We start from the raw sequence: 26,019 nt of genomic DNA on the forward strand, positions 1-26,019 counted from the left end.
TCAAGCTTGAAAAATTCAAATTCGTCCCAAAGACACTATTGGCAAGACGATTTAATGTGGTGATAAGGATGAAAATGTAGCATGTTTGAAGGCCACAAGAGTATTATAAAATTGTGTTTGAAAGCTGACAACAATTGTTTGCAAGCATTCTTAAGAAAGGCTGCTCACTAGAGGCATTATGAAAATAAAATCTATTTTCTTATTAGTCACCTCAAGGAGACAATATGGGTCAAAATCATCCCTGATGTGACTTCACTGGGCTTACTGGATTACACTAGGGATAAATCTGGCCTGTTTTATCATGCAGAAAACAAACCAATGCAAATGTAGTGGATAGAAAAGAAATATGAATCAGAGTCTTCTTAAAACATTGTAAGACATGTTGCTTATTGTTTTGCTGTATTATATAAGAGTGGTACAGGTGTTCCACAGTCTGCTTTGTTACACTGTTTGTTCTCATTCTTTATTTGATAGGAGTCAGAATGAATGCAGGGCTAATAGTCCGGACTCAGAAGTTCTAATCCTGGCTCATCCACTGATCTGATGTAACCTTGTTCAAACGATTTTACAGATGGGAATGCAGAGGGTTAAATGAAGATAATACTGCCCAACAGCCAGGGTCACGGAAATAGGATTAATTAGTTTACATTGTTACAACACCCTTTAGAAAAGGTAAAGCACCAGCTCTGCTATGATTAAGGTTAAGATTAGTTTCCGTTTAAAGCTTGAATTTTCTAAATGCTTTAGAATCCTCACAGTTACTCAAATTCAGAGATGACCTGTGACCCTTGATAGTGAGGAGAGGGCACAATTTAAAGGTTTAAACTGTGACTACAGGCAAGGAAGGGGTGGGACTCAGAAGGCTTCCGCACGCCCCCTCTGGTGGAGTTGTGTTGCCAGCCCAGTCTTGCTTCCCTGTTCTGGGCACCACCTAGTGGGGCTCAACATGAGCGCTAGGTGCTGATGCCTTTCCCAGGCAAACCCCCCTCAGCCTGACTCCCACCCTGACTGAAATCGGGGGGGGGACAGGGCATGTGACCCCATGTGTCTTGCCCCATGTGTTGCCACTGCTTAGATTACCTCAAAATTTGGTGCCCCTCTTGGGGACATTTGATTACTAGTCTAATTTTAGAGCCATTGGACCCAGGAGTTCTTGAGATTCATCCTCCCAAAAACCAGCTTTTCAAAAGGTTGGCCTATTTTTATTGCACACTCATAGGGATCCAACCAGGACTGAAATAATTACACTAGAGTCTCAAATGCTTGAGAGTTACCCCCCGAGATGTGCATGGCACCCATCAGCCCTTTGGAGGAAATCAAATTACAGTCTTGTTAGACAAAGAGTTTGGTTCTTCAGTTAGGTATGCTGCAAGCAGTTCTAATGCTCACATGCCAAATGGATTGCATGTGCAGAGAGAGAGGGGATGAGGGCACTGAAAGCTAGCCAGGACTCATAGGACCTGAAAGGCTCCAGGGGGAAATGGGCACTGTGAGTTCAGAGCCAATCTGGGCAGAAATCTGAAATAAAAAAAGGGCATGTTGCTCCAATCTGCCTCTGGTAAAGGGGGGTTGTGGATGGCTTGCTTTGGGGGAGGGGGGAGGGGAGGGAATCTAATCTGAGTATAGCAGAATATTCAGAAGGTGCTCAAACTATTTTTTTTTAAAAGAAAATCAATTACATGTGCAAATGCTTGCTGGGAGGGGAGGATTATTAGGGATGGAAGAGTAAGCGAGAGCAGGGGGAGAGGGATGGGATTCAGCGAGGGCAGGTGGATAAATGGAGTGGAGTTGAGGGTTAAGTTGAGAAGGGGCCAAGAAGAGTGGGAGAGGAAGGGTGGGTCTCTGAGAAGCAGGACATGGGATTAGTGACAGGACTGGGGGAGAATGGAAGCAAGGGCACCTGTCAGACCCACATTCCCCTCTTGTGTCTGTGTCAGGATCTGGGGCCCCCCTACTCATCTCTAGGAGTCTGACTCTCCCTCCCCATGTGAGCTAGGTTCTGGGGGTCTTGCCTTCTGGGGGTGGTCTGAGCTCCTTCTAACGTGAGCTGAGATCTGGGGTCCCTTGTCCCTCTAGGAAGTCTGAGACTCTTTCCTTACTCCCTAACATGTGAGCAAGGATCTGGGGCAACCCCGACCCTCTGCATGTAAAGCTGAGAACAGGCATGCTAGGAGGATGCACCAAGAACACACTGCTGATACTGGGATGAGGAATTGAGAACAGGCATGCTTGATGCATAGCACAGGTTCTCCAGCCCAGGGGAGTGGGGATGGGAACATCCATTGATATGAATGGAGCAGTTGATACTCCTCAGACCAATTGTTTCAGTTTATATTTGTCTCCATGAGTCTCCTGTTGGGGCAGTGAGCTGGAAATGATAGCAATGTGGGGAATTATGGGGGATGAGGGGAGAAAAAGAGAGAGAGACACCAGTCTTTTCTCACATGCTTACATTTCCTGTAACAACCATGTAATAAAACTGTCAAATTCTTGGAACATAGAACGTGTCTGAGATTTCTCTCACCAGCCCTGCTAGCAACTACATATTGCAAACATTTCAAACAGCCACCATTATCCCCATTCTGCTATAACAAAGGGTGTGTCTACACTATGCACTGCGGGCATGATTCCAGCTTGAGAAGACATGCTCCACTAGCTCTAATTGAGCTAGTGCACTAAACATAGAGAATCAAAGTTTCTCTTCCAGAACATCAAGTTCAGCAAAAGTCACAGTTGTGAAAACCAGGAAATACAGAGTTAAGGTAGTGTGGGCATGAACCTCAACTCTGCCCTGTTAAGTGATCCCCCACTACTCTCTTAAAACATAAATTCTGCCTTTACACTGTACGTAACAGGAGCTACCCACAGCCATCCTACACACAATCGCTTAGCCTACTCCACAGAAAGAACACCCCATCTGCTAAATTTTATAGCCCCTTCAGTCCCTTTACAAACACTTCACACTTATGCCAGCAAACACTTTGTTTTCACTTACTCCTCATTAAACTCACAGACCACATTCATCGCCTGCTGACAATGCCCATGGCAAGAAGACTTCTGTGACCCACTACTGCCACAACCTATACAAAACAGCACAGAAATGAGGCATTCTGGATCTCTTCAGGCACACATAACACCTTTCCTTTGATCATACAGACCTGGATCAGAGAGGACGGCTCACATACACAACCAGAGGGGGATGGTTCCCCTAGATCATTTCATATCACAATCACTGCTCTTCCAAGCTGCTCCAACTAATTCCTCCACCACTCAGTAAAAGTACATCTACCACAATGAATACAACTGGCGTACATGCAGATAATTTCCAGTAGCTATTCCCCGCTCCAGCAGGACTGAGTTAAAGATGCATGGGTGTTTAATTGTAATTCTGTATTTTTTGGTTTTGCTGAACTTGACATTCTGGAAGGGAGCAAGATACCACTGTGCAACCTTAACTATGCATCAATGAAGGGTTGTTGGGATTTTTGCCATTTAATACCATAAGTATTAAATATTATCTAGGCTTCTGACTATCCTTTGATCATGTAGGATTATGGGTGTCCTCAACTCTCAAGTCATTTGGGAATTGAATCAGTGGGACTAGAGTCCTCGGTGACTTGCAGGAGGTTCTTTGCACCTTCTGGCATCTCATTATATACACTTTCAATATTTTTGTTGTTTATGAACCTTTTCCTTGCTTGTTGGCAAGCGTTTGTAATCATAACTAGAATCAATCAAAGGGAGGAACAATTTGGATCTCCCTGTAGTGTCTTCTTTAAAACATAACATTTGTCCCTTTTGAATTAATTCACCCATTTCATAAAATCTTGACGGCATAATCCCCTGGTGACAGCCATACAGTATTTGTATGGAGGGAGGGATAGCTCAGTGGTTTGAGCATTGGCCTGCTAAACCCAGGGTTGTGAGTTCAATCCTTGAGGGGGCTACTTAGGGATCTGGGGCAAAAAAAAAAAAATTGGTCCTGCTAGTGAAGGCAGGGGGCTGGACTCAATGACCTTTCAAGGTCCCTTCCAGTTCTAGGAGATTGGTATATCTCCAATTATTACCTTTATTTCTATTTGATATTATTTGGCCAGTCTTTGCTTGTTTGTCTTTTGGCAAGCTTTGTTTTGAACTGGTTATACCTTCTCAGAATTTTTGTCTTCATGATTCAGGCAGGGTGTGCCCTTTAACTCTCCATTAAATGTCCAAGATGGGTGATATATTTAATATTTGTACATTTCCTTTTCTTCCCACACACATTATTTCTTATTGCACATTTGCCTTTCTTAGAATTCCATAAATACATATCTTGTAAATTGTCCCTTCAATAATTTTTGGAGAGAAAGATTGTTCTGGTCTTGCCCTCCAACCCTTTTCCCCTCAAAGTAATGGGCCAATTTGGTACATTAGTCTTTACCTTTTGTACACGCTTCTATTTCTGACATTTTAAAAAACTCTATTTAGCAAATTTGAATGCCTTTGAGTCATGGAACTGAGATCAAAGACTAATCCATTAGTTGCCTCTCAGAATTGCCCTTGCCTGAGAGACACTCACAGAAAGTTGAAAACTAACTTTGGCACAATGTGTTGACTTCAGCGAGACTAATTCTGAAAGTATGTAGTATGCCCAGTAGTTCTTCATTTGTTACTTAGCCACTCTTGTTAAATAATCACATAAGTCATATAAACAATTGTGTATCTTTAATCTTGTTTGTTTTGTGTATTGCCTTATAGTTCTTTGAGAAATTTTTCCCTTGAAAAACTGAAAGTAGTCACTTCTATTGATGATCTGAGATAAATAGTGCACTTTTAGCTTAGCTGCTGGTTTTTAAAAAATGCTTGAAACCGTTTGATTTTCTGTTTTAAAATTTAAAATACTAAACCAGTTCCTCACCATGCAGTGCATGCTTGGGGCCAATGCCCAAGCAGCTCACTGGGTTACAAGTATCTCAGACTGGACCTTTCCAACTGGCAAATCTCATTGGGACCCATCTCATGATTTGTTCCAGTCAGATCTCAACTAGCTCCAGTGGCCTGGATGAGTATGAAGACCATGCCCCCTCTCTATTCTCAGGCCTGCGCTGGGACCCTGACAGAAGACAGAGCCTGAAAGTGCTCCCTTTCTCCATTCTGGAGGTAGCAGAGATGAGATGAGTGAAGCCACAAGCTGCATGAGACATAGAGGCACACCCCCTCAGTATGGATTGCTGTGCTAGGACTATTGCCCAAACAGCCCACTAGATTACAGGGGCCTCATCTGCACACACTTGCTAACGCACCAACTGCACTACAACTTGCTAGTGTTGCAACGGTTGTAATTTAAACCTGCAAGAGCAGACCTCTAAGATGCAGAATGGAAGGTGAAAACCCGTATGAGTGAAACATCCCTTCCAAACTCCAGGACTGTACTTCAGCCTAGGCACTGGTATTGAAGGAAATAGTTTAAGAGGGGGAGGAGTGGGACCCTCAAAGGGTTACTTGCCTTAGAGCAAACAGTAGCAACCTCTAGCTCCTCCAGGGAAGAGCCTATCACCGGCCCCATTACCACCCCTGATATCCAATGGCTGTAGTGGTAGGCGGGAAAGGAATTGGAAGGGAGAAAACAAAGAAGCAGCTGTCTCCTCAACACATGCTGAAACGAATGAGAGGGGGAAGGGGAAGCAGAGGAGCACATGAAGCATTGCCCTAGCTGATCCTAGTTGTGATCTTTTCCACTCTACCCATCCGAAGGTGACTCCACTACTCTTGGCTTCATCAAAGCTGCACTCTAGCTAGTGAGCTGAGTAGTTGCTCAAATTTGCTCATACATACAAAATATCATATTTACCTATCCAGTCAATCCAAACAAGATTTTTTCTCTCTCCTGCATGCACACACCTGCTTGCGCATACATACAAAAAACAAAATCTTGTTTGGATTGACTCCCATGGAATATTTCATCCCAAAAGACAGGGAGTTGGCTGAAAAAATGATGTGCCATGGGAGAGTTAGAATGGAAACTACATCTCAGTCTTAGCTACAGAATTTGCTATTGGCAAACATAATAGGTAAGGTTCATTTGAGGCATTACAGTTTATCCGATGCTTTTCTTGTGAAATGGTTATAATGAAACTGTTACTGCAGATTTATAGTGCAGCATGGGTACTTAACCAAAAAAAATAAGTAATGATAACCAAATAACCATTTTGACTCTTATTTGTCAGTGAGCTTTTTTTGATAGGACTAAAAGTTGTTGTGGCTCAATATTACTTAAATTTGATATCCTGTCCTTGGTTTTATGGAACTGGAAAGTTTTTATAGCTCTGTTTCTACTTTAGATTTATTCACATGTTCGTGGATGTCATGACTAGGCAGCTGTTGTGAAACTAGCCTCATTGTTGAGAAAAATAACCTATTTGGTTTCTTCTTGGTGCATTTTAATAAATAGAGAACGTTTATATTTTATCTTAGATGGACCTAATTCTGATCACTGTTTACAAGTAAATCCAAAGTAACTCAATTGAGTTTGATAACTGAGATCAGAGTTTCATGCTGTCTTGTACGATATACATTTCTTGAGCTGACTGATTATTAATCATGAATTTAAATTAATTTGTTCAGAAATCAGTGGATTTTTGGTATGCTTGTCTATCAACTATTTTTTTCTGCAAAAGACCTTTTAGACATAATTAAAATTTAACTTTTTGTATTGTGTTGTAACCAACATCTCATTATTTTCACATATTATACCACCTACTGTCGATGTCTGAAGAGTGGGCCAAAGTTGCCCTTAAAGTCAATGGCATTGTAGGAAAATGAACATAAAACATAGCTCAGTTAATTTTAATGTGTAGGCAACTACTTTTAGTAAAAATAATTACTTGATGAAATGCTCTGGGGGTCCGTGTTCAAGGAAGGACATGATAGATAAGTAACGAAAAAGAGTTCTAATACAAAAAGGAGCAACAATTTAAAACAAGATTATCTTTGGTGGGATGCTATAGGCTTCTGGATAAAATGCTTACACTGGGTTTTTCTGTCTCCTCCACCATTTTCTCAGTGCGGGCTTTCCATTCAGTGATCCCATTTTCTATTACTCAGAGCTAAATTGCCAAATCGCTGCAACACAAATATGAGCTAGAAGTCACTTTTATACTGCAGCCAACTTTCCAGGAGAAGCTGGAAAAGAAATCCACCTAAACAAAACTCACTTCCCTCACAAAAATGAGAAATTGGGCTTTATGCATATGAAGTTCAGAGGAGGTGGAAAGGTGACAAGGCAGATGGTTGCAGTATAGTGCCACTCACTCCTCAATACAAGTTTGCTATTCCATGTCATGGGTTAGAATGGTGGCTGCATTCAACCGTTCCCCTCAACTTTAGTAGGTGTTAAAGTCACAGCATCCATGTAATTGAAGACCCTGTTTCCTTGCTGGACTGCCACCTTCAACATCACTTTTGATTCTGGTTTGTGCAGAACACAGAGGCAGAGAGACACATTCCCCCCACCCCCATGCTGATCCACCAGCAAGCCCTTCCTCACTTTAGCTCCACTGCAGAGCTAAAGTGATACACAGAGCTTAGTACAGATCCTCTGCACTGACGTGAACTTCCCCCGACAGCTGGGCAAAATTTTTCAGACAAATAGTTTAGTCGCTCCAAAATTCAGACTCTGGTCAACCAAACTGTTTGCAAATTTGAGACAAATGTGGTGGTGAATGGTTTTGGACAAAAACAAACACCTGCCCCCTAAGAAACAGTGGGGGGGGGTAGATTCACAAGGGGCTTGGGTGCCATTCACAAAACAGTCCCCTCCTTTCACCCAATAGCACAGTGTTTAGGGCATTTGTTGGGAAGAAAGGAGATCCAGGTTCAATTATTATGTATTTATACAAAGTGCAGCCGCTTCAAGGGGAGAGATTGAGTGTCTCCCCCTGCAAATAACCAACATGCTGGTAGCTAGGGTATTCACCTGGGAGAAGAGAGACCTGAATTCAAGTTCCTGCTCCAGCGTGGGGATTTGAACCTTGGGCGCCTACATCCCAGCTCAGTTCCCTTATCACTGTCCTATCAGGGAGGTGTGTGTACATGCACGTGTGCACACGCAGTTGTCCCTGGTGGTTGGTTTTTTTTGGCGGTGGGGAGGGGGTAAATCCAGCCTTTTGCTTTTATTTTTAAAAATGTTTTAAATGCCTGGAAATGAAACAAAAATGTTCACTTTTTCAATTGGCCAGAAATTCAAAATATTTTGGTTTGACTCAAACTGATTTTTTCCCCATTTTTCAGAACTGCCAGTGAAGCGAAAACATCAGTTATTTTCACAGTTATACTTTGCCCCATAGATAGTCCATACACTAGTAATAATTACCTTGAATGCAGTTTTCTTGGAGGTAATTCATTTACTAGATGAGTTATAGTGAGGATAGGCAAGCAACTGCAAAGTCTGTGGATGTGGATCCCAAACCTATATGAAATCATTTCAGGTAGCTAATTATACTTTAAGGGGTAGAGTAAACTTTTAATTAAGCCCTTTTGCAATTCTGATTTATCACAGAGTTCAGAAATGGGTACACATAGGAAGGATCTCTGTGTGCTAAGAACCTAGACCAGTATTTTCAAATGTGTGTGCCTAAAGTTTGACACCATCTTCTCTAAATCTATATTTAGGCACCTAAAAGTAGTCTGATGATGTTTAGAGGTACTGAGTTTGCAAACCATCCAAAAAGGCAAGCCACTTAAGCATCTAATGGCCTAAATTTAAATGCCTGTGTTTGGGAATTATGTATTTTGTCCCTAATATATTTGAGGACTGTTGTGTTTAAGCTTTATTTATAGTATGTGAGAGAGAGCTTGACTGTGAGGTACAGCACTAGTCTATACTACAAACTTATATTGTTCTAACTACGTCGCTCAGGGGTGTGGAAAATCCACACCCCTGAGCGACACAGTTACACCGACACAGTGTACACGATGGGAGGACTTCTCCTGTTGGCATAGCTACCGTCTTTCAGGGAGGTGGAATACCTATGAGAAGCTCTTTCGTTGGCGTAGATAATGTCTTCACTAAGCACTACAGCGGTGCCGCTGCACCACAGCACCGCTGTAAGTGTAGACCGGCCTGCAGTCTTTTCATTGGGACATGGGGAACAGAGAGAATTACTTTATGGGCAGATATAGTGGCAGGGTGTTTTCAGACTTCATAATTAAATTCAGAGATACAGCAGATCAAAAAGGACCAGTACAAAAAGATGTAACAAGAAAATCAGGTGCTGATACAAATTAGAGTTTCTCTGTGTAAATGTCTTTCTGAATTAGAATGACAAGAGGCTCTGTTAATAAGATCAAAAGGTGGGAACAGAGATGAAACCCTCCTTTTAAAGCTAACTATTATAAACCAGATACGAAAGTATTTGAATGTTGTTGGCAGTGTGTTAGAAAAGCACTGTCTTTGTTCTTCTTCTGTAAGAAAAGTACAGGAGCATTCAGAGTTTAAACAAAATCAATTGTTCCTGGGTGATTTTACAATAATTTTTCTTTTAAACAGTAAATGGCAGCAAGCATTTTGTGTTTTGATCCCATTTTGCCTTTAAAGATAAGCATGGATGGCCCATGTCAGTCCTCAGAGAACTCAGTGGAACACTTAGTTATGGTAGGATGTTGTATTGGCTGTTGTTTGGTCACAGTGTTCAGTTTATATATTAAGGAACCAGTGCCTCAGCACTGTCTTAGAAGTTTGGAGATGCCATTCTTTAGTAGGGGATGAAAAATTAAGGTCATTAAAGATCCAATGGAAATCTTGCAAGTGTAGGGGTGTTATTAACAGCAGTGTTCTCATCAAATTGTCAGTGGGTAATTTACATTCTTCCCACATACATCCCAGCTTTGGTTTCAGTGGAAGATATTCCTCGCTTTCTGCTCTAAACTGCTGTGTAGTACTGCTGTGCACTGCCACCAGCTTCCATGTTCATCCCAGAGGTGGCTGGGTTTCAGTGGGTGTGAATGATCCAATAGTGATCCCAAGTTCTGAAGCCTCCTGAGGTGCAGTGTATAAATGTAAGTCACTTGCATTTTCCTTATATGTCAACACATTTTTTTCCACACTGTGTTATGTAGCACACAAGTATAGAAGTGCAAGGTGTGGAGTTAAGGGTAAAATTCAGAACTGATGTGAAAAAGTCAGTGTAAGTTGGTTTAAAATAGCTGTTGAAAGAGCAGAACCTGTACTTTATCTTACCCCATCCTTCCACCTACTCTGTACATAGTTACTGGTGTGTTACAGCTTACTGCTGTGTAACTTGCCCCATCTTTTATGTCACTGGAATTTTGCCCAGAATGTTTTTCCTTTGAGGACTATACTTGACGTGTTGATTGTGCATGTTTTCCATGGAATTAATTAACATGGTTTGTAGCCTTCTCTTCTTCATTGGTATTTTATTGTATTGTAGACAGGTCGGACTCACCCTGCGGCGCCTCCTGCTGGTGACTCTGGGGAATTAGCTCTTTCCAGCACTGGAGCGCCCTCTGCAGGCCGGTGATCCACCTGTCCTCAGGCCCCCGTGTCCCTCCCTGGACCCGGTGCCCTTTTACATGGGGGTGCTGCCCCCTGGCAGTAACCCCTTTCTCTCAGGGTTTCCCCTCTAAGGGAATCCCCACCCTCTATCCCCACCTTGCCTCAGTGTATGGCTACTGCCAGTCATTGTCTAGGCCCATGCCCTGAGGCAGACTGCAGTATCAGCCTATTCATCACTGGCAAGGTTGGATTTGGACCTGCTGCCTTGGCCTACCCCTGGGCTGCCCTCTGCAACCCCCAGTACCTGTTGGCCCTCTGCTAGGCTGCAGCCTGGGGCTTTCCAGTCTGGAGCTCCCCAGCTCCTCAGCCTTTCCCCAGCCCTGCTTCACTCAAGTATCCAGTCTCTAGCTCCCTGCAGCTAGGCCCTTCTCTCTCTGAAGGCAGAGAGAGACTGTCTGGGCCTCTGGCCTCCCTGGCCTTTTATAGGGGCCAGCTGTGGCTCAGTTTGGGGTGTGGCCTCACCTGCAGCCACTCCCTCAATCAGCCCAGCCTAAAGGCTGTTTTCTCCTGCCACAGCCTCGTCCCAGGGCTGTTTTTAACCCCTTCAGGGAAGGAGCAGGGGTTCACCCTGCTACATGTATATTTACAGTCCAATCCAATTCCCATTATAATCAACAAAAAACTCCCATTGACATCAGTAGGAATTGGCTTAGGCTCCTTCTTTGCAACAATTTCCAGTTTGGAATTACAAGCATAGAAGATATCATAGATTTATGTTGGGAAAGAGAGATCTTAGTTCATTATCAGCCTTCATTTTTGGACCTTGCTGTGATGAATGAATCACTAGACTGGTTACCACTGGGATCAGTGTTCACGATCTAATTACATTCAAATATGGCAAAACAGAGGACAGTTCCCAGCAGTATATACTTATGCTTCAAAGGGCCTAACTTCTCAAACAGAGGAGAATTATTAATGAAGTTATTAGGGAAAAAAATCAGACAGAAAAATAAAAATTAGTATTAGGAGTTATTTATTTATCAGGAGTATTTACTAGATACTCAAAAAACCATGATTCAATAATCAACAAAGAAAGTAACTTTAGCCTAAAATCTATCTTGGTTCAGTGGCAAAGTGAAGGCTGCAATTAGAAATAAGGAGGCAACATATAACAAATGCAAAAAAAAGGAAAACAGATAGCAATCAATATAAATTAGCAATCAATATGAATGAGAAGTTATAAAGTGTAGAAAATAGAAAAGGGAAGTCAAAGACATTGGGGGAAACCCCATGGGTGACAATACTATGGAAAATAAAGTTTTTTAAAGTATATTAAGAATAAAAGAAATCCTGGCAATGGTATAGGCCCATTACTAGATGGAGATGGTAAAACTGCCAGTAGTGATGCTGAAAAGGCAAAAGTGCTCAATAAATATTACCATTCTATACTTGAAAAGAAGCAGGATGATGTACTATGCCTATCACAAGAAGTACTTTCCAGTCCATTAGTAATCAAGCAGGATACTAAGATCTACTATGGAAACCCATTTTTACATCAGAAGGCCCAGATAACTTTCCCCCAAGAGTCTTAAAAGAGTTGACTGAGAGGTTTTCTCTGGCCCCCTGATGTCCATTTTTAATACATTTTGGAACAACGGGGAAATTTCAGAAGACTGGAAGAATGCTAATGTACCAATATTCAAAAGGCGATGCAGAATGACACAGATAACTATAGGCCAGTTAGCCTGACATCAATTCTGGGCAAAATAATAGGAAAGCTAATATGGGATTCGTTTGATAAAAAATTAAAGCATAAAATGAATAGATTTCAAAGCTAGAAGGGACCATTGTGATCATCTAGTTTGACTTCCTGTATAACACAGGAGGTCAGATTAAAACACAGTTAATGCAATCATCATCATTTTATGGTAAATTTGTCTTGACAAACCTGATTTAATATGTTATGAGATTACAAGTTTGGTTGATAAAGGCAATAATGTTAATGTAATATAATTGGACTTTTGTAAGACATTTTGATTAAGACACTAGAAAGTTACAAAATTAACATGTTGCCTATTAAACAGATTATAAATGGGATAACTGATCTCAAAATGTTGTTATACATTATCAATCATAATAGAGAGAGGGTATGTTTCTAGTGGGTTGCCACAAGGATCACTTTTGGCCCTATACTGTTTAATATATCTATCAAGGACCTGAAAGAAAACATAAAATCATTACAGATAGTTCGAAGATGACACACAGAATGGAGGAGGAGTAAATAATGAAGAGGATGGGTTACTGATATAGAGCGATTTGGATCATATGGTAAGCTGGGTGCAAGTAAACAATATATGTTTCATTATGGCCAAATGTAAATTTATACATCTAGGAACAAAGAATGTAGGCAATACTTATAGGATGGGGGGGACAGGGGATTCTACCCTGGGAAGTAATGACTCTAAGAAGGATATAGGGGTCATAGTGGATGAGCAACTCAACAATGTTGTGCCAAAAAGGTTTAATGTGATCTTTGGATGTAGAAACAGCAGAGTAGTGAGTAGGAGTAGGGAGGTGATTTGACCTCTGGGTACAGCATTGGTGAAACCACTAATGGAATACTGCTTTCAGTTCTAGTGTCCACATTTTAAAAAGTATATTGAATAATTGGAGATGGTGCAGAAAACAGATACAAAAATGATTTAAGGGATGAAGAAAATGCCTTATGGTCAGAGACTTAGAATTCAATCTGTTTAGTTTAGCCAAAAGGAGATTGAGAGATGACTTGATGACAGTGTATAAGTATCTTCCACAGGGAGAAAATATTGGATAGAAAAGGCTTTTTAATCCAGTGGAGTAAAGCATAAGAAGAACTCATGATTGAAAGCTGAAGCCAGGGAAATTTAAATTGGAAATCAGTGAAGGTGATTAATCATTGGAGTGGTGGATTCTCCATCTCTTGCTGTCTTCAAATCAAGACTAGAAGCCATTCTGGAAGATACGCTTTAGCCAACACAAATTATTGGTCTCAAAACAGGGGTAACTGGTGAAATATAATGGCCTGTGATATATAGGAGTTCAGACTAGATGATCTAATGGTCCCTTCTGGCCTTATACCTTATGACTCTATGCATAAGGGGGCCCTACAGGATGGACCATAACCTGCCTGTACAAGAAACAGTGGTCTGAGAAGCAAGTAAAGGCCCAATCTCCTGAAATATAAGTGGTGGTTAATTTCTCATTAGTCCAACTAATATTCTTATGTGGATGGTCCCTGTCACTGCCACCTGAAGGAAGGGATAAGGTTACAGTCTAGGGGCAATGGCACTCAGATAGGGCTAGTGGGTTTGTCCAGGGCTATAAATTGCCTTAGTCCAGCTCTTGACTGAAATAGTTATGGATGTTTTAAAAAACATTTTATCTATAACATGAACCATGAATAAGACTTATCACTTCCTGCCACCACTTTTTGCTTATATGATTAGAATATCTCTAACAAATTGTGATCAGTAGACATGATCAAAGAAGCTTCTGCATTAGGCATATTATTCATTCTGATTTATCATCTTAAACCCAATCAAATACCTGAATGGGTCCCTTAGTGGAATAACAAGCAGAGCCAGTGCCTGAAATGTTGAATTGAGTTTTTTTTAAAGGCACTGTAATAAACATCACTATTCATGAACAAAATGTGACCTTTCATTTGAAATATATCTATGTCCAGACCTTTAATTTGAAATATATCTATGTCCAGACTGTAAACTAGTATCAGTATAAAATTTAAGCCACTTGGTTTCTACACATAAATGCATATTGGTGCTATTCATAGTTCTTAAACCTCATATTTGGAAAATCCTAGCATCTTACACATAACGTTTGCTACTGTTATTGAATAGATAAAGTCTGTATGGCTAAGATTTGTAAAGGTTCGCCACGTCAAAAGGAGAGTCTTTGTTTATCTCTAGAAAATGCTTTTATAAGAGGTTCTGGATAGTCATTTCCAATAGAGAATGGACCAGTTGATCAGATAGCAGCTAAACTAATGAAAAGCATCATGGAAGTGACAGGAAGATTAATTAAGTTCCTCCAGTTGTATTCACGTGTGGCAGTACAGAGTTCCTTTGGGTACTGCTGCAGTTAAATGGTATTCATGGTGACAAATACTGCAGATTTCTAGAAGTGACACTTTTGAGTCAAGGGTAAAAAGCACATTTGGTAGTTTTATCCAGTGGAAAAAGACCAGAACAGAGATGAGCTACTATGCTAGTCACACACACACACACACACACACCCTTCCCCTTTAATTTAACCTCGGGGGATTAGTTAGGAATTACAAAATCTATGTTATTTTGTAGTAAAAATGCCATATGTCTTAAACTATTCCAGATGGCTTCAAAGTAAAAACAAACCAAACTTCTAGCCAATGTATTAAGTGTATTTGACTTCAGGCACAAATTTATGTACACTTGGAAACACTTCCAATTACTTTTGGATTCTTGCAAAATTGTGGCTTGGTTACTCTTCTTTCTGCACTGTTGTTGTTATGGCATAAATAATAATAAAATATTCATTATTCATAATGTTCCCCTATCCCCAATTTGCTTAAATTGTACTCAGTTTACCTTGAAGAGGTTTTTTTTTGTTTTTCAAAGGGAAACAAAGAGATTCCGTGTGATTTGAGCTGCTGCTTCCATTTTGTTTTCAGATTCAACACAGTACATTTCTGTTGTTCATGGTTGTCTGTGCACAATAGATGAAATTTATTTTGAGAAAAATTGGAACCCTCTCAGGTGTATGAGATCTTTTAACCTTCTATACGAGACACATAAACTGATAATGTTGTGTCACTGGTGTCTTTTGTTGCATGTTATTACATTTCTGCCAACAAAGAGTCCCTGGATGTGCTTCTGCACTCACCTTAATAAAAAAAAAAAGTGCGGTAAGCCTCTCAGATTGAAATTCCTCAAAGCCAACCAGTAAGAATCTTGATATAAATCTATTATTGGCTGCTTCCTGGGATAATTCAAAAGCAGAAGAGAGGTTTCCAGGAATCAGCAGGCATATTAATTTTATTAAATATTAATCAATGTTTGCAGTAGACATGTCTGCACGTAGTTTTAATTCCCAACATGGGGGCAGTGTGTAAACCAGCAAAATAAAATGTGTGAGAAAAAAGTGGGACTAAAGTTAGAAAACAGGATGGTAGAGCATATACCTTACCAAGGGCTGTATTGTGGCTTTGATCCTGAGCATAGGGCTGGGCCACCCAGGAGAGAAACAGGGCACAAATTATGTCTTTGGGAAGTACAATTCCCACCCTACTTCTCCCTTGTTCTAGGCAGGTTGTAACATGCTGCTGACCTATACCTGCAGGAAATTATAACACCTCTGTGCCAGCTCAGCTCTGCTGGTCTATGTATCAGAAGGGGAGAACCCAGGGTTTTCCCTACCTGCCCCCTAGCTTATTCCTGCATGCCCAGACGCCTGGTCCGAGTAGTGCACCCAAGGCCATAAGGAAGGTTCTTACTTACTTTATGACCCTACATAGCTTGTCCTAAAACACCCATCACTGCAGGTTAAAATTACCGCACCAAATCCTGTTTTCCTTTGCAGCCATACAATTCCATTCTGGGATCAGAATTTGGCCTGTGTTTGTTGGAGCTCTGATGCTTTCTGCGATTTTGGGGGGAATTATACATGTGGTGAAAGCATGATTTGGCCCAAAGTATGTGAATTTGGGCTATGGACGTTTGCCAGAAGGAAAGACCAGCCTCTTCCCTTGCATCTGCTCCATAATAGAAATGCAAAGTTACTTAAATAAAATATCTAGTTCTCTTATGGCTGTTTTTGATTATCGATTTTCTTTGTTTATACAACAAACATATACTAACTGGAGTGACAGTTTTAACACATTAGAATATAAAAGTGAAAATAATCATCCGAATTGTGTCTGTACTAAAGATAAGTTTTAAAAGGGACAAGATCCTCTGGTGCTGTAAATCAGCTAGGCTCCATTCACTTAAACAGAGCTAAGTGCTTTACACCAGCTGAGGATCTGACCCAAGACACATGACAATTTATGATCACACAGGCAGCACTGCACATTAAGCAGCTGTTTAGAATGAGGAGGTGATGGCTTCTGTGCCGGCAACTAAGTCGCAAATGCTGCTGTGGTGATCTGCCCCTTTAACTATTTGGGCACTCTGTACGCACCAGATGAAGAGCCTCACTTTCGTTTGTCCCTGTTCGTTGCCAGAAAAATAAAGCCACCACAGCAAATAGCTGTGTTACTATCAGCTTCCCCTATGTCTATAACCTTTGCTTAGGGTTACCAGATAGCAACTATGAAAAAAAGGGATGGGGATGGGGATGGGAATGGGGATGGGTGGGGAAGGGGGAGTAATAGGCGCCTATATAAGAAAAATTCCCAAAAAACAGGACTGTCCCTTTTAAAATGGGACATCTGGTCACCCTACCTTTGCTGTTAGGTCTAAATGTAACAGCTACTTCTATCTTCCTTGGTGTAGAGGGTCCTCCTTCAGCATGCTCAGTGTAGTTTTGCTGTGCAAGATGGAGGCTGGATTCGGGACCTCCTGTAACCTAAAGATCTGCAGAGATGTTGGGGACAGGCAAGGCTAGGCCAAGAGTAGAGTTGAAGGATTTGCCATTGGATAGATCCTCTGGTCTTTTTGCCCTTGATTAAGTCTGCTGATGATCTGTGAGGATTCCTTCCCCCTCCTCCAAAGATGTCACCACTTCTTATCCGAAATACTTGGACTGCTCATCAGGAACCACATTTTCTGCTACAGGTGAAATATATTCCCCTGTACAAAGAGGAAGCAAATGAGTGAGTGACAATGACTTTGTAGCCTGGTGATTAGGGCACTCCCTGTGGGAGGTGGGAGACCGAAGATCAAGTCCCCGGTCTGGTGAATATTTAATTATTTATACATAGCGGGAAAGCTGAAAGACACCTACGCCAGAATATCCCATACCTCACTGGTCAGGGCCCTTGCTTGCAAAGTAGGAAACTCAAGTTCAAATCCCTGTCCTGCAGAGGGGGGAGATTGAACCTTGGTTGTGCACATCCCAGATGGGTGCTTTATCCACTGGGTGAAGGTTATAAAGGAGGCTTCCATTACCTCCTTCTCACTTTTTGTGAACCTAGCCCTTTGTTTCCTTTGCTTTTGTATCAAAAAGTGCCTGGAAACACAATGAAATGGTTCATTTTTAATCAACCAAAACATTTTGTTTGACCCAAAATACTTTTTTGTTGACTTTTCAATTTGCCCATTTTTTTGGAACACTTGGGTTTTGTTTAGGTCAAACAATTTTTTTTCTTGATTTAGCTCTGCCAGAGGAAAAAAACAGTTATTCATCTAGGTTTAGCCATGACCCCTCTACACCCCTTTTGCAGGGCTTTCTTGTAATGAATTTCATATCATGGCCCTTTCCCTCCTTCAGACTACACTCAACTCTTTTGGCCTTTGTGGAGGTAGCATGGAACCCAGTTAAGTCTTGTACGGGATGTAGAGTTCCCTTGCATGCCTAGTATATAGCCACCATCTACAACATAATTTTGCTTGGCTCCTTTGATGCTAGAATAATTTCACCCTAAGTACTTGGACCTTATAAAAACTGAACTTTAGTGTAGTGTGGAGGTTTTAAGGATAAGAAGTGGAGCTTTAAATGAATTATACCATTAATGATCTGGATGGTGGGATAAGTTGCACCCTCAGCAAGTTCGCGGATGACACTAAGCTGGGGGGAGAGGTAGATATACTGGAGAGTAGGGACAAGGTCCAGTGATGTAGACAAATTGGAGGATTGGGCCAAACGATAAGGTTCAACAAGGATAAGTGCAGACCGACTGGCTAAATGGCAGTTCTGCAGAAAGGACCTTGACAAGAACCTGGATGAGAGTCAACATGTGCCTTGTTGCCAAGAACACTAACAGCATATTGGCTGCATTAGTAGGAGCTTTCCAGCAGATCAAGGGAAGTGATTATTTCCCTCTATTCGGCACTAGTGACGCCACATCTGAAGTATTGCATTCAGTTTTGGGCCCCCCACTACAGAAAGGATGTGGACAAATTGGAAAGAGTCCAGCAGAAGGCAATGAAAATTATTAGGGGGCTGGGGCACATGACTTATGAGGAGAGGCTGAGGGAACTGGGCTTATTTAGTCTGCAGAAGAGAAGAGTGAGGGGGCATTTGATAGCAGCCTTCAACTACCTGAAGGGGGGTTCCAAAGAGGATGGAGCTAAGTTGATCTCAGTGGTGGTAGATGACAAAAGAAGGAGCAGTGGTCTCAAGTTGCAGTGGGGGTGGTCTAGGTTGGATATTAGGAAAAAAACAATTTCACTAGGAATAGTGAAACACTGGAATGGGTTACCTAGGGAAGTGGTGGAATCTCCATCCTTAGAGCTTTTTAAGGCCTGGATTGACAAAGCCCTGGCTGGGTTAGTTTAGTTGGGGTTGGTCCTGCTTTGAGCAGGGGGTTGGACTTGATGACCTCCTGAGTTCTCTTCCAACCCTAGTCTTCTGTGATTCTATGATATCTGTCATCCTCTTTCCTGTGGCATGAAAACATTTAACCAATTAGACCACCCATTATAATGAGATAAACACTTCAGTGTACTTTCCTTTGTTATTTTTAGTTTATTTTTATTTATTTATTTATCTTAAGTGTATTACTAGTGAAAGATGCCATACTGGCAATACACAAAGATAATGTCCCTTACTGATCCACAGAACAGACTCAGTACATACAGAGGCATGGACAGTGCAGCCTCACCAGTGCTGCTAATGTGCATCAAATGTAACCTGAGGCATGACCTCTAGGGCAACAGGGTATTTCATTATCTGTGTCTTCTGTCTTTCTTTTGGAGACTGCCAACAAAGATGCCAGTTGTAATAGCAGCTATGATCATGTGGGGATCTGTCTGTTAGGACCCGGCTTTGGATCACCACATTTGTCACAGAGACAACAAACTAGCCATCAGCTGCTAATGACTTACCAACCTGGACAGGACCTTGAGAGCTAGAAGTGAAAGGTTCTTAACCTCATTATCAATCTTTTCTGCCATCAAGTTTGCCTCTCGCATTGTTATTTATGGGCAGAAATCATAGTTTGAACAATCATTTGAGCACAACTGTATTTCTATTTATGATTTTCTGGGTTTTGAAAAATGCATTTAGAGGGAAACTGAGCTTCAAACAAGACTTGGATGGAAACATCTATTTAACCGTTTAGGGGCTCATTCTGCAAAGTGCCAGCCACCTTCATATCCCATTTAGGTCCATGGGAATTGAGGGCATTCCGTACCCTTCCGGATTGTGCTCTTAGTGAGGAAAATAGGTTAATGATATATGTGCTGTCTTTTCCCACCTATTATATAATTGACCATATTATGTCACTGAGTGCATTTATTACACACACACACACACACACACACATGCCAAACAGTATACAATTTTAAGGTTATTTTTTGCAAGCCAAGATTAGTTAAACCAGGATATTAGAACACTCCAATGGAGCTAGTTAAAGAAAAAATCTGTTTGTAGTACTCTTAGTACTGATGTCACAGGCACAGCAAGGACATGACAAGGAGGAGTCAGATTACAGTAAGAATTGGCAGTGCAGCATGCAGCCAGAGTAAACGCTAAATCAGACCGGGATTGTATCAGGGATAAGACTGCCTGCAAAGCACTCATCCTGAGGAGGCACGCTACTCACTCACTGTTCCTATGCTGGGAAATTTCCACGCAATGTAGAATGAAAGAGCTCTGTTTTACATGTCAGCCCTGTGCGGGAGCTAATGCTGAATACAGAGCGGTGGGATTCTGACTGCATGATTAATGAGAAACATCATGTATTTTGGTAAGTGTTAACTATGATGATGTAATTCTGCTTCTGCTCACATCTTATCAATAGGAGTAATTATTTAAAATTTTAGATGCGAGAACATTTCATGCTGGCACGCACCTAAAACTGACAACTAGAAAACCACATTGGTTGTGCAGTTTAAAAAGGAACCTATTGTCTTAGAAAGGATTCTGTTTGAATGGGTTATGGCTTAGTGTTAGCTGCTGAAAAAATATGAACTCACCCGACAGTTTGTTTTAAATGAACTTGTGTTTCATCTGCTCAAGGGGGGGGATGAAGAATTGATGTGAAGCATGGGAAGTTACAGACAAACTTAGTGAAATATATAATCTACTATTGCATGGTTTACGATTGGAAGTCTCAGTAAGTATTAGGTTTTCATTCAGCATTTAGCTCTAAGAATTCTAAGACTGAAAAGAGAAACGATGCTTTATTTGCAATGGTATGTTTACCGAGTACTCTGCACTTTGCAGATCACAGCTATGGGGCTGGCTGCTAGCATACCAGGAATTACATGTAATTTTAAGCCTTTAGAGGTCTCAGAACTGTTAAATATTTGTGCAGAGTTTAGTTTCGTGGCTTGATGGAAATCTTCCTTAGGTTTGCAGCTGAACTGGCTGCATACCCAAAAACATGCTGGATCTTGGATATGTGTTACTAATGTAGTGCTGCAATACAGTGCTGAGATGTACAATCACACTGTAATACTGCAACTTAATGACGGAAAATATTTTTAAAAATGTGACGAAAGGGCGGAAAATCCTATCCTTTTATATTTGAAGTCTTATGCAACATTGGTATTAATGTATTGCTGCACAATATCTGTTAATGAACAGAACTGGAGGATTTCTGGGACATTCAGCAGCTTTCTCTGTTTCCTTAAATATTAAATCAACAGTTCACTTTAAGCGTAAAGTATTTCTTTGATATTATGATTGACTGTGAGTGCTATACTGTACATAGTAGTGGGTTTTTAGTGTAGCCATTATTTCCTTATTTTCTTTACCATCCTTAAAAATATAGGGGGGAAGGGCCCCCAACTTATTTACTAAAGCTGACGTCCGTCAGTTGCCTTGAAAGCAACTGTGATTTTGCTGTAAATTGTCATAATAGAAAAGATATTTTAAATTACTGGCAGAAATAGCCACCTTCAAAGATTAATTTCCTCTAATATATCCTCAGAAGAGTGGGAATAGATCACTTATGTACATTGACTGAACTATTGTTTATGCCATAAACATTTTAGGTTTGAGTGAATTGGATAATTTTGATTGTCTCCTTATTAAAAACAACTTGGCATTAGGATTTGCTTTATTTTTTTATTTGGCTTGTTTTTATATCACTGCAAGTGCTTAATGTTTTCTTTGCAGTAAGCTTTGCATTGATTGCCTGCTTAGTTGGGGTAAGACTTTCTGGTTGACTATAGTTGTAAGGATTAGAAGTATTGGGTAGAGGTCAGCTGTACTATCTTAAATTAAAATGTATCTGCTGTTTTAATGACATTTTCATATCTACGTAACATGGGTCAGTCAGTGTTTACTAATGTTTTGCCATTCCAAACTGAGTGTACTGCTCAGTGATTTATATGGTAATTTGTTTAATTGTGTAATTTAAGTTTTTAATGGGGAAAACTGAAATGTGTCCTGCTTCATAGGAAACCTCTCTTCTGAGGGTTCAACTACAGTTTCTATTACACAAGTTTTCAGTATGCTTTGTTCAGCCTGAAACTTCAAGTAACATTAGTATAAAATTGGCTTCCTATTCTCCTCCTTTTGGGTAACAAACCATGCTCTCGGGGGGAATGGCACATTCATCTACAGCTATTCTAGGCAGTCTCATACTCCAACTGTCAGAAACCTAAAAGTTCACCTGCCATAGTAGAGTATTGTACTGGTACTAAGCAATACTGCACAAACCCAAATGAAAGCAGAGTAGTGTACATCACACACACACTAAGACCTAAAACTGAACATTGTGCTCTATCCACCATTTACACAAAATAGACATTTTATAGTTTATGCTTAATTTACTGTAGTATTTTTTTTTATTTTGCTTCCAACTTTAAAAAAAAAATCTTTCATGCTGCTGTTTTTTGGAATGTCTATTAGTGTGATATTAATCTACTTTCAGACTAAAATAGGGGGAAAAACCTATTGCAGGGGTGTATGTACATGTTTTACTTGCTTCATTAGGCCTTACCAGCTAATTGATGCTGGTGTAAGGTAGTATGATGGTAGAGCATGTCCTATGCTGGGTGCCAAGTAAATATTAAAATAATTCTCATGAAAAAATCTAAACTCTTTCCCTCTGGAAATATGATTTTTACATAGTAAATATCCAATGATTGAAATAAGCCTATATGAAGCACTCTCTCTAAAGTTCTCTTCTATCAAAGCCAGGTTACTGAATGCAGGAAGAAGTCAATAACTGTGCACTTCACTATATTTAAACCCTGCAACACCCAAGAAAATTTTGTGTGGATATTGTATATATAGATCCATTATATAGCGTAAAACTTAGCTTTCAAATGATCAAACTAATGGATGCTCTTAATGACTTAAGCTACACTATTGCTTTCTATTGGAATGTCAATACAGTGATTTCAGGAACTGTTAATTTTCACTCACTGTGCTGTGATGTAGAGTTTGCTGTTCAGTCACTGTGGATACTTTTGTTACCTATTCTACTGACTGTCTATTCAACATTTTGAGTTGAATATGAGTTGTGGAATTAAAATAAAAAAACAAACTACAACCCTACCTGGCAATGTATTTGGAGTTTGTGGAAACTAAATGAAAATAGTAAATACTCGTGAAGTATTTTGTAACTAAATATTTTACATTGTTTAAAAAAAAACCTTTTGTCAAAGATGATTATCAGGTTAATAATTTAGCAACCGATAAAAGTCTCTGCTGTGAATTTTCTCCACAGATTAGAGGAGAGAGACTGTGGGTGGTTGTCAGTGTCACAGAGCTGATGTTGCAAAGTGGTTACAGGGGATCTGCTCCAGTTCTGTACCGTAATTTCTGATTAAGGCAGAAGCATTGTTATGACTGACAGATTATTTGCTCCTGTGTGCCAAGTCTGTTTTAAAATAAGATCCAGTTTGGGATTGCTACCGCAGTTTAGCTCCCTCTCCTAGCACCATGAATTTATATCACCCCAGCATGATCATATGGGCCAGTGAGTAGAGCCTGCTTATTTTTCAGCACCATTGTAATGGTCATTGTTGCTGCTGGTTGGGTCAAAATATATATTTGAGGCAAGGTTGTTGGGTCTAGATGTGATGTGAAGTTCATTCTTTTCAGGCAGGAGATGAAGCCGCTGGGAGGGCATTTTAAGAGGGTTATACATGGTTGTGAGCTAGCAGCACATTACATGATTGTCAACCAGGGGATACGCAGCAGTGGTATTGCAGTTCAGGGACCATGAACACTATTCCTGAGAATCCAGTAAACCTGCAAAGGAATGGAGGGAAAGATTTTTAAAACAGATTAACACAAACTTTAATTAAAAATGAAAAAAGTGGAACATTTTGCAATGATGTGTGCCTGATTGAGGGTGGAGATAATATTCTGTAAGGGTCAAATTAATAAATAAAAAGAACAAATAGGAAAAAATCCCTAATTCTAGGCAACCTGAAATTCCATCACATTTCTGTTTGCACATTGGCCGTTTCCATGTCCAGTTTTATTTTCCAGCAAACATAGTATTTGTTTGCATTTGACGATACCACTCTGAGTATCACTTTTTACTCCTGGAACCATTTCTTGAAAGAGAAATTCATGTTGGATGAGTCATGAAGGAAAAAATGCTCCTGGAATCTCACAGGTTCTTGAAAGAAAATACATATTGTAAAAAATGAAATAAATCTTTCACAGCAGTTTTAGTGAAAACATTTTAACAGTTGCCACTTTGTTTTTAGAAGGTTGTGATGTATATGCTAGATTAGATATAGCAGAGTCCTCCCTCACTAGTTCTTTTTATCTTCATGTAAGGAAGGATGAATCAGTGAGCATCTTTAAGATCACACTTCTAAAAAAATATGAAAAACTATTGATACTGGGTTATGCACTGTACTGTAGGTTATCATCAGCCATATCCAATAAAAAGTGTAGTTAATAGATAAAGAATGCTGAATATGACAGAAGAATGTAGTTGAGAAGAGCCAAAGTATAGTCTCCTGAAATCTAAAGAAGCCTTATATTTATACTGAGAACTTGACAGTGTATATGTCTTTACAGAGTACTCGTCTTCTGGAAAGTGAAGTTCATATCTTGAAACTTGAAGAATCAATTAACACACAAATACCTAAAATAATAATAATTATAAATCCTGCTAGATACTTACCCAGTGCTGTGGTGTGTTCTATGCCTCCATTCAGATATCATGAAAGCTGGTTGTTAAAAGTTTCTTTAACTGGTTGCAATATACTTCTGGAAATGTGGTGCGTGTCTATTTGAGAGATAAGTTCCCAAATTCATGAGAAATTGTGGCTCCCAAGGTTATCCCTTTCTGGGTGGCATAATTGTTCCAAGAACAAATGCAAAATTTAAATTAGTGCTTTCTTGCTTCATTAGAGAACATTTGGTCACAGCTGCTTTTGACTGCGCCTCCCTTAACAGCAAATGTGTTTGTGTGTATTTGCTTTAACTGTGATGAATGGAATTTTCCTTGTTTCGGGCCCAATCATATATCCTGCTCAGGAGAATCTTTCACCGCTGTTACACAATGCAGAGTCAGACCCATAGCAACCAGCTACCATCTCTCACTTTTCTTAGTCCTATCTCTGTGTAGGATTCATAATTTTTTTTTCTTCCAAATGATATTTAATACAAATTCTTTATCATAAAATACTTTAAAATAGGAATGTAGCATTTGACTCCAGAATTCTGTTTGAGTCATATGGCTTCTACTTCTATGTATCTGTGTTGAAATAAAAATATATGAAATTTTTATTATATGGCGTAGCCTGTTCGCAATTATAGAAATTCTTGCAGTTGCAAAAATGTTATCAGGTTACAAGAATCCTTTCAAAGCCTCTGGCTCTCATTATGGCAGAGAGAACAGTGATAAAAAAGCAGAAATGTATTTGGACTTTGATTTTGAGAAAGGGAATGTTTCAGTTTGGTATTAGACCATGAAAAGTTCTTAAAATACAGCAAAGGTCATACAGTCTTTATTTTTAAAAAGGGGTTATTACATATCATTTACTGCAAAGATTAGTTTTGCAACTGAATTTCACAGTTGATTGGTTGCATTAAGGGAAAATGCAGCATAAGAGGTTGGCTAAAAATATCAAAACCTAAAGTGCTTGAGATCCTAGTTGAGTCAAATTGCTAGGGTTGAAAATGGGGAGAAGCTTTGCTCTCTTGCAGTATTAAGTATTTTATAGCAGAATCACATATTGTAAGTCAGCCTGTATTGAGCACAAACACACATTTCCACAAAATCTATATGGGGCTGCAAAATCTAATGTATATAAAATATTCTAGCTCCATGTTGCACCCACGTCTCTTCACCCCTTTTATTTTCCTCTTATCTCTCATTTTGCTTTGTCTAAGGCTAACACCATCATAAACATGGCATGGCAAGACACTAATCAAGAGAGTTTAGACTCAAGTTCTTGCCAATGTCA

At 40.1% G+C, this 26,019-nt stretch overlaps 1 protein-coding gene across 9 annotated transcripts in view; it reads left to right on the plus strand.

Moving 5' to 3' along the window:
* The window catches only part of ZNF385D (zinc finger protein 385D), a 922,283-nt gene that overhangs the window by 648,475 nt on the left and 247,789 nt on the right, over nt 1–26,019 (plus strand). The window contains exon 1 of one of the 9 annotated variants that reach the window (XM_045007128.1): nt 20,184–20,375. The exons of the other annotated variants lie outside the window; for them this stretch is intronic. Coding sequence (XP_044863063.1) covers nt 20,354–20,375 — 22 coding nt within the window. The 5' untranslated portion in view covers nt 20,184–20,353. Of the gene's footprint in view, nt 1–20,183; nt 20,376–26,019 lie in introns of those variants that run through there. 9 annotated transcript variants of the gene reach the window in all.

Source organism: Mauremys mutica, chromosome 2 (assembly GCF_020497125.1).
Source record: "Mauremys mutica isolate MM-2020 ecotype Southern chromosome 2, ASM2049712v1, whole genome shotgun sequence".
Classification (NCBI taxonomy): domain Eukaryota; kingdom Metazoa; phylum Chordata; order Testudines; family Geoemydidae; genus Mauremys; species Mauremys mutica.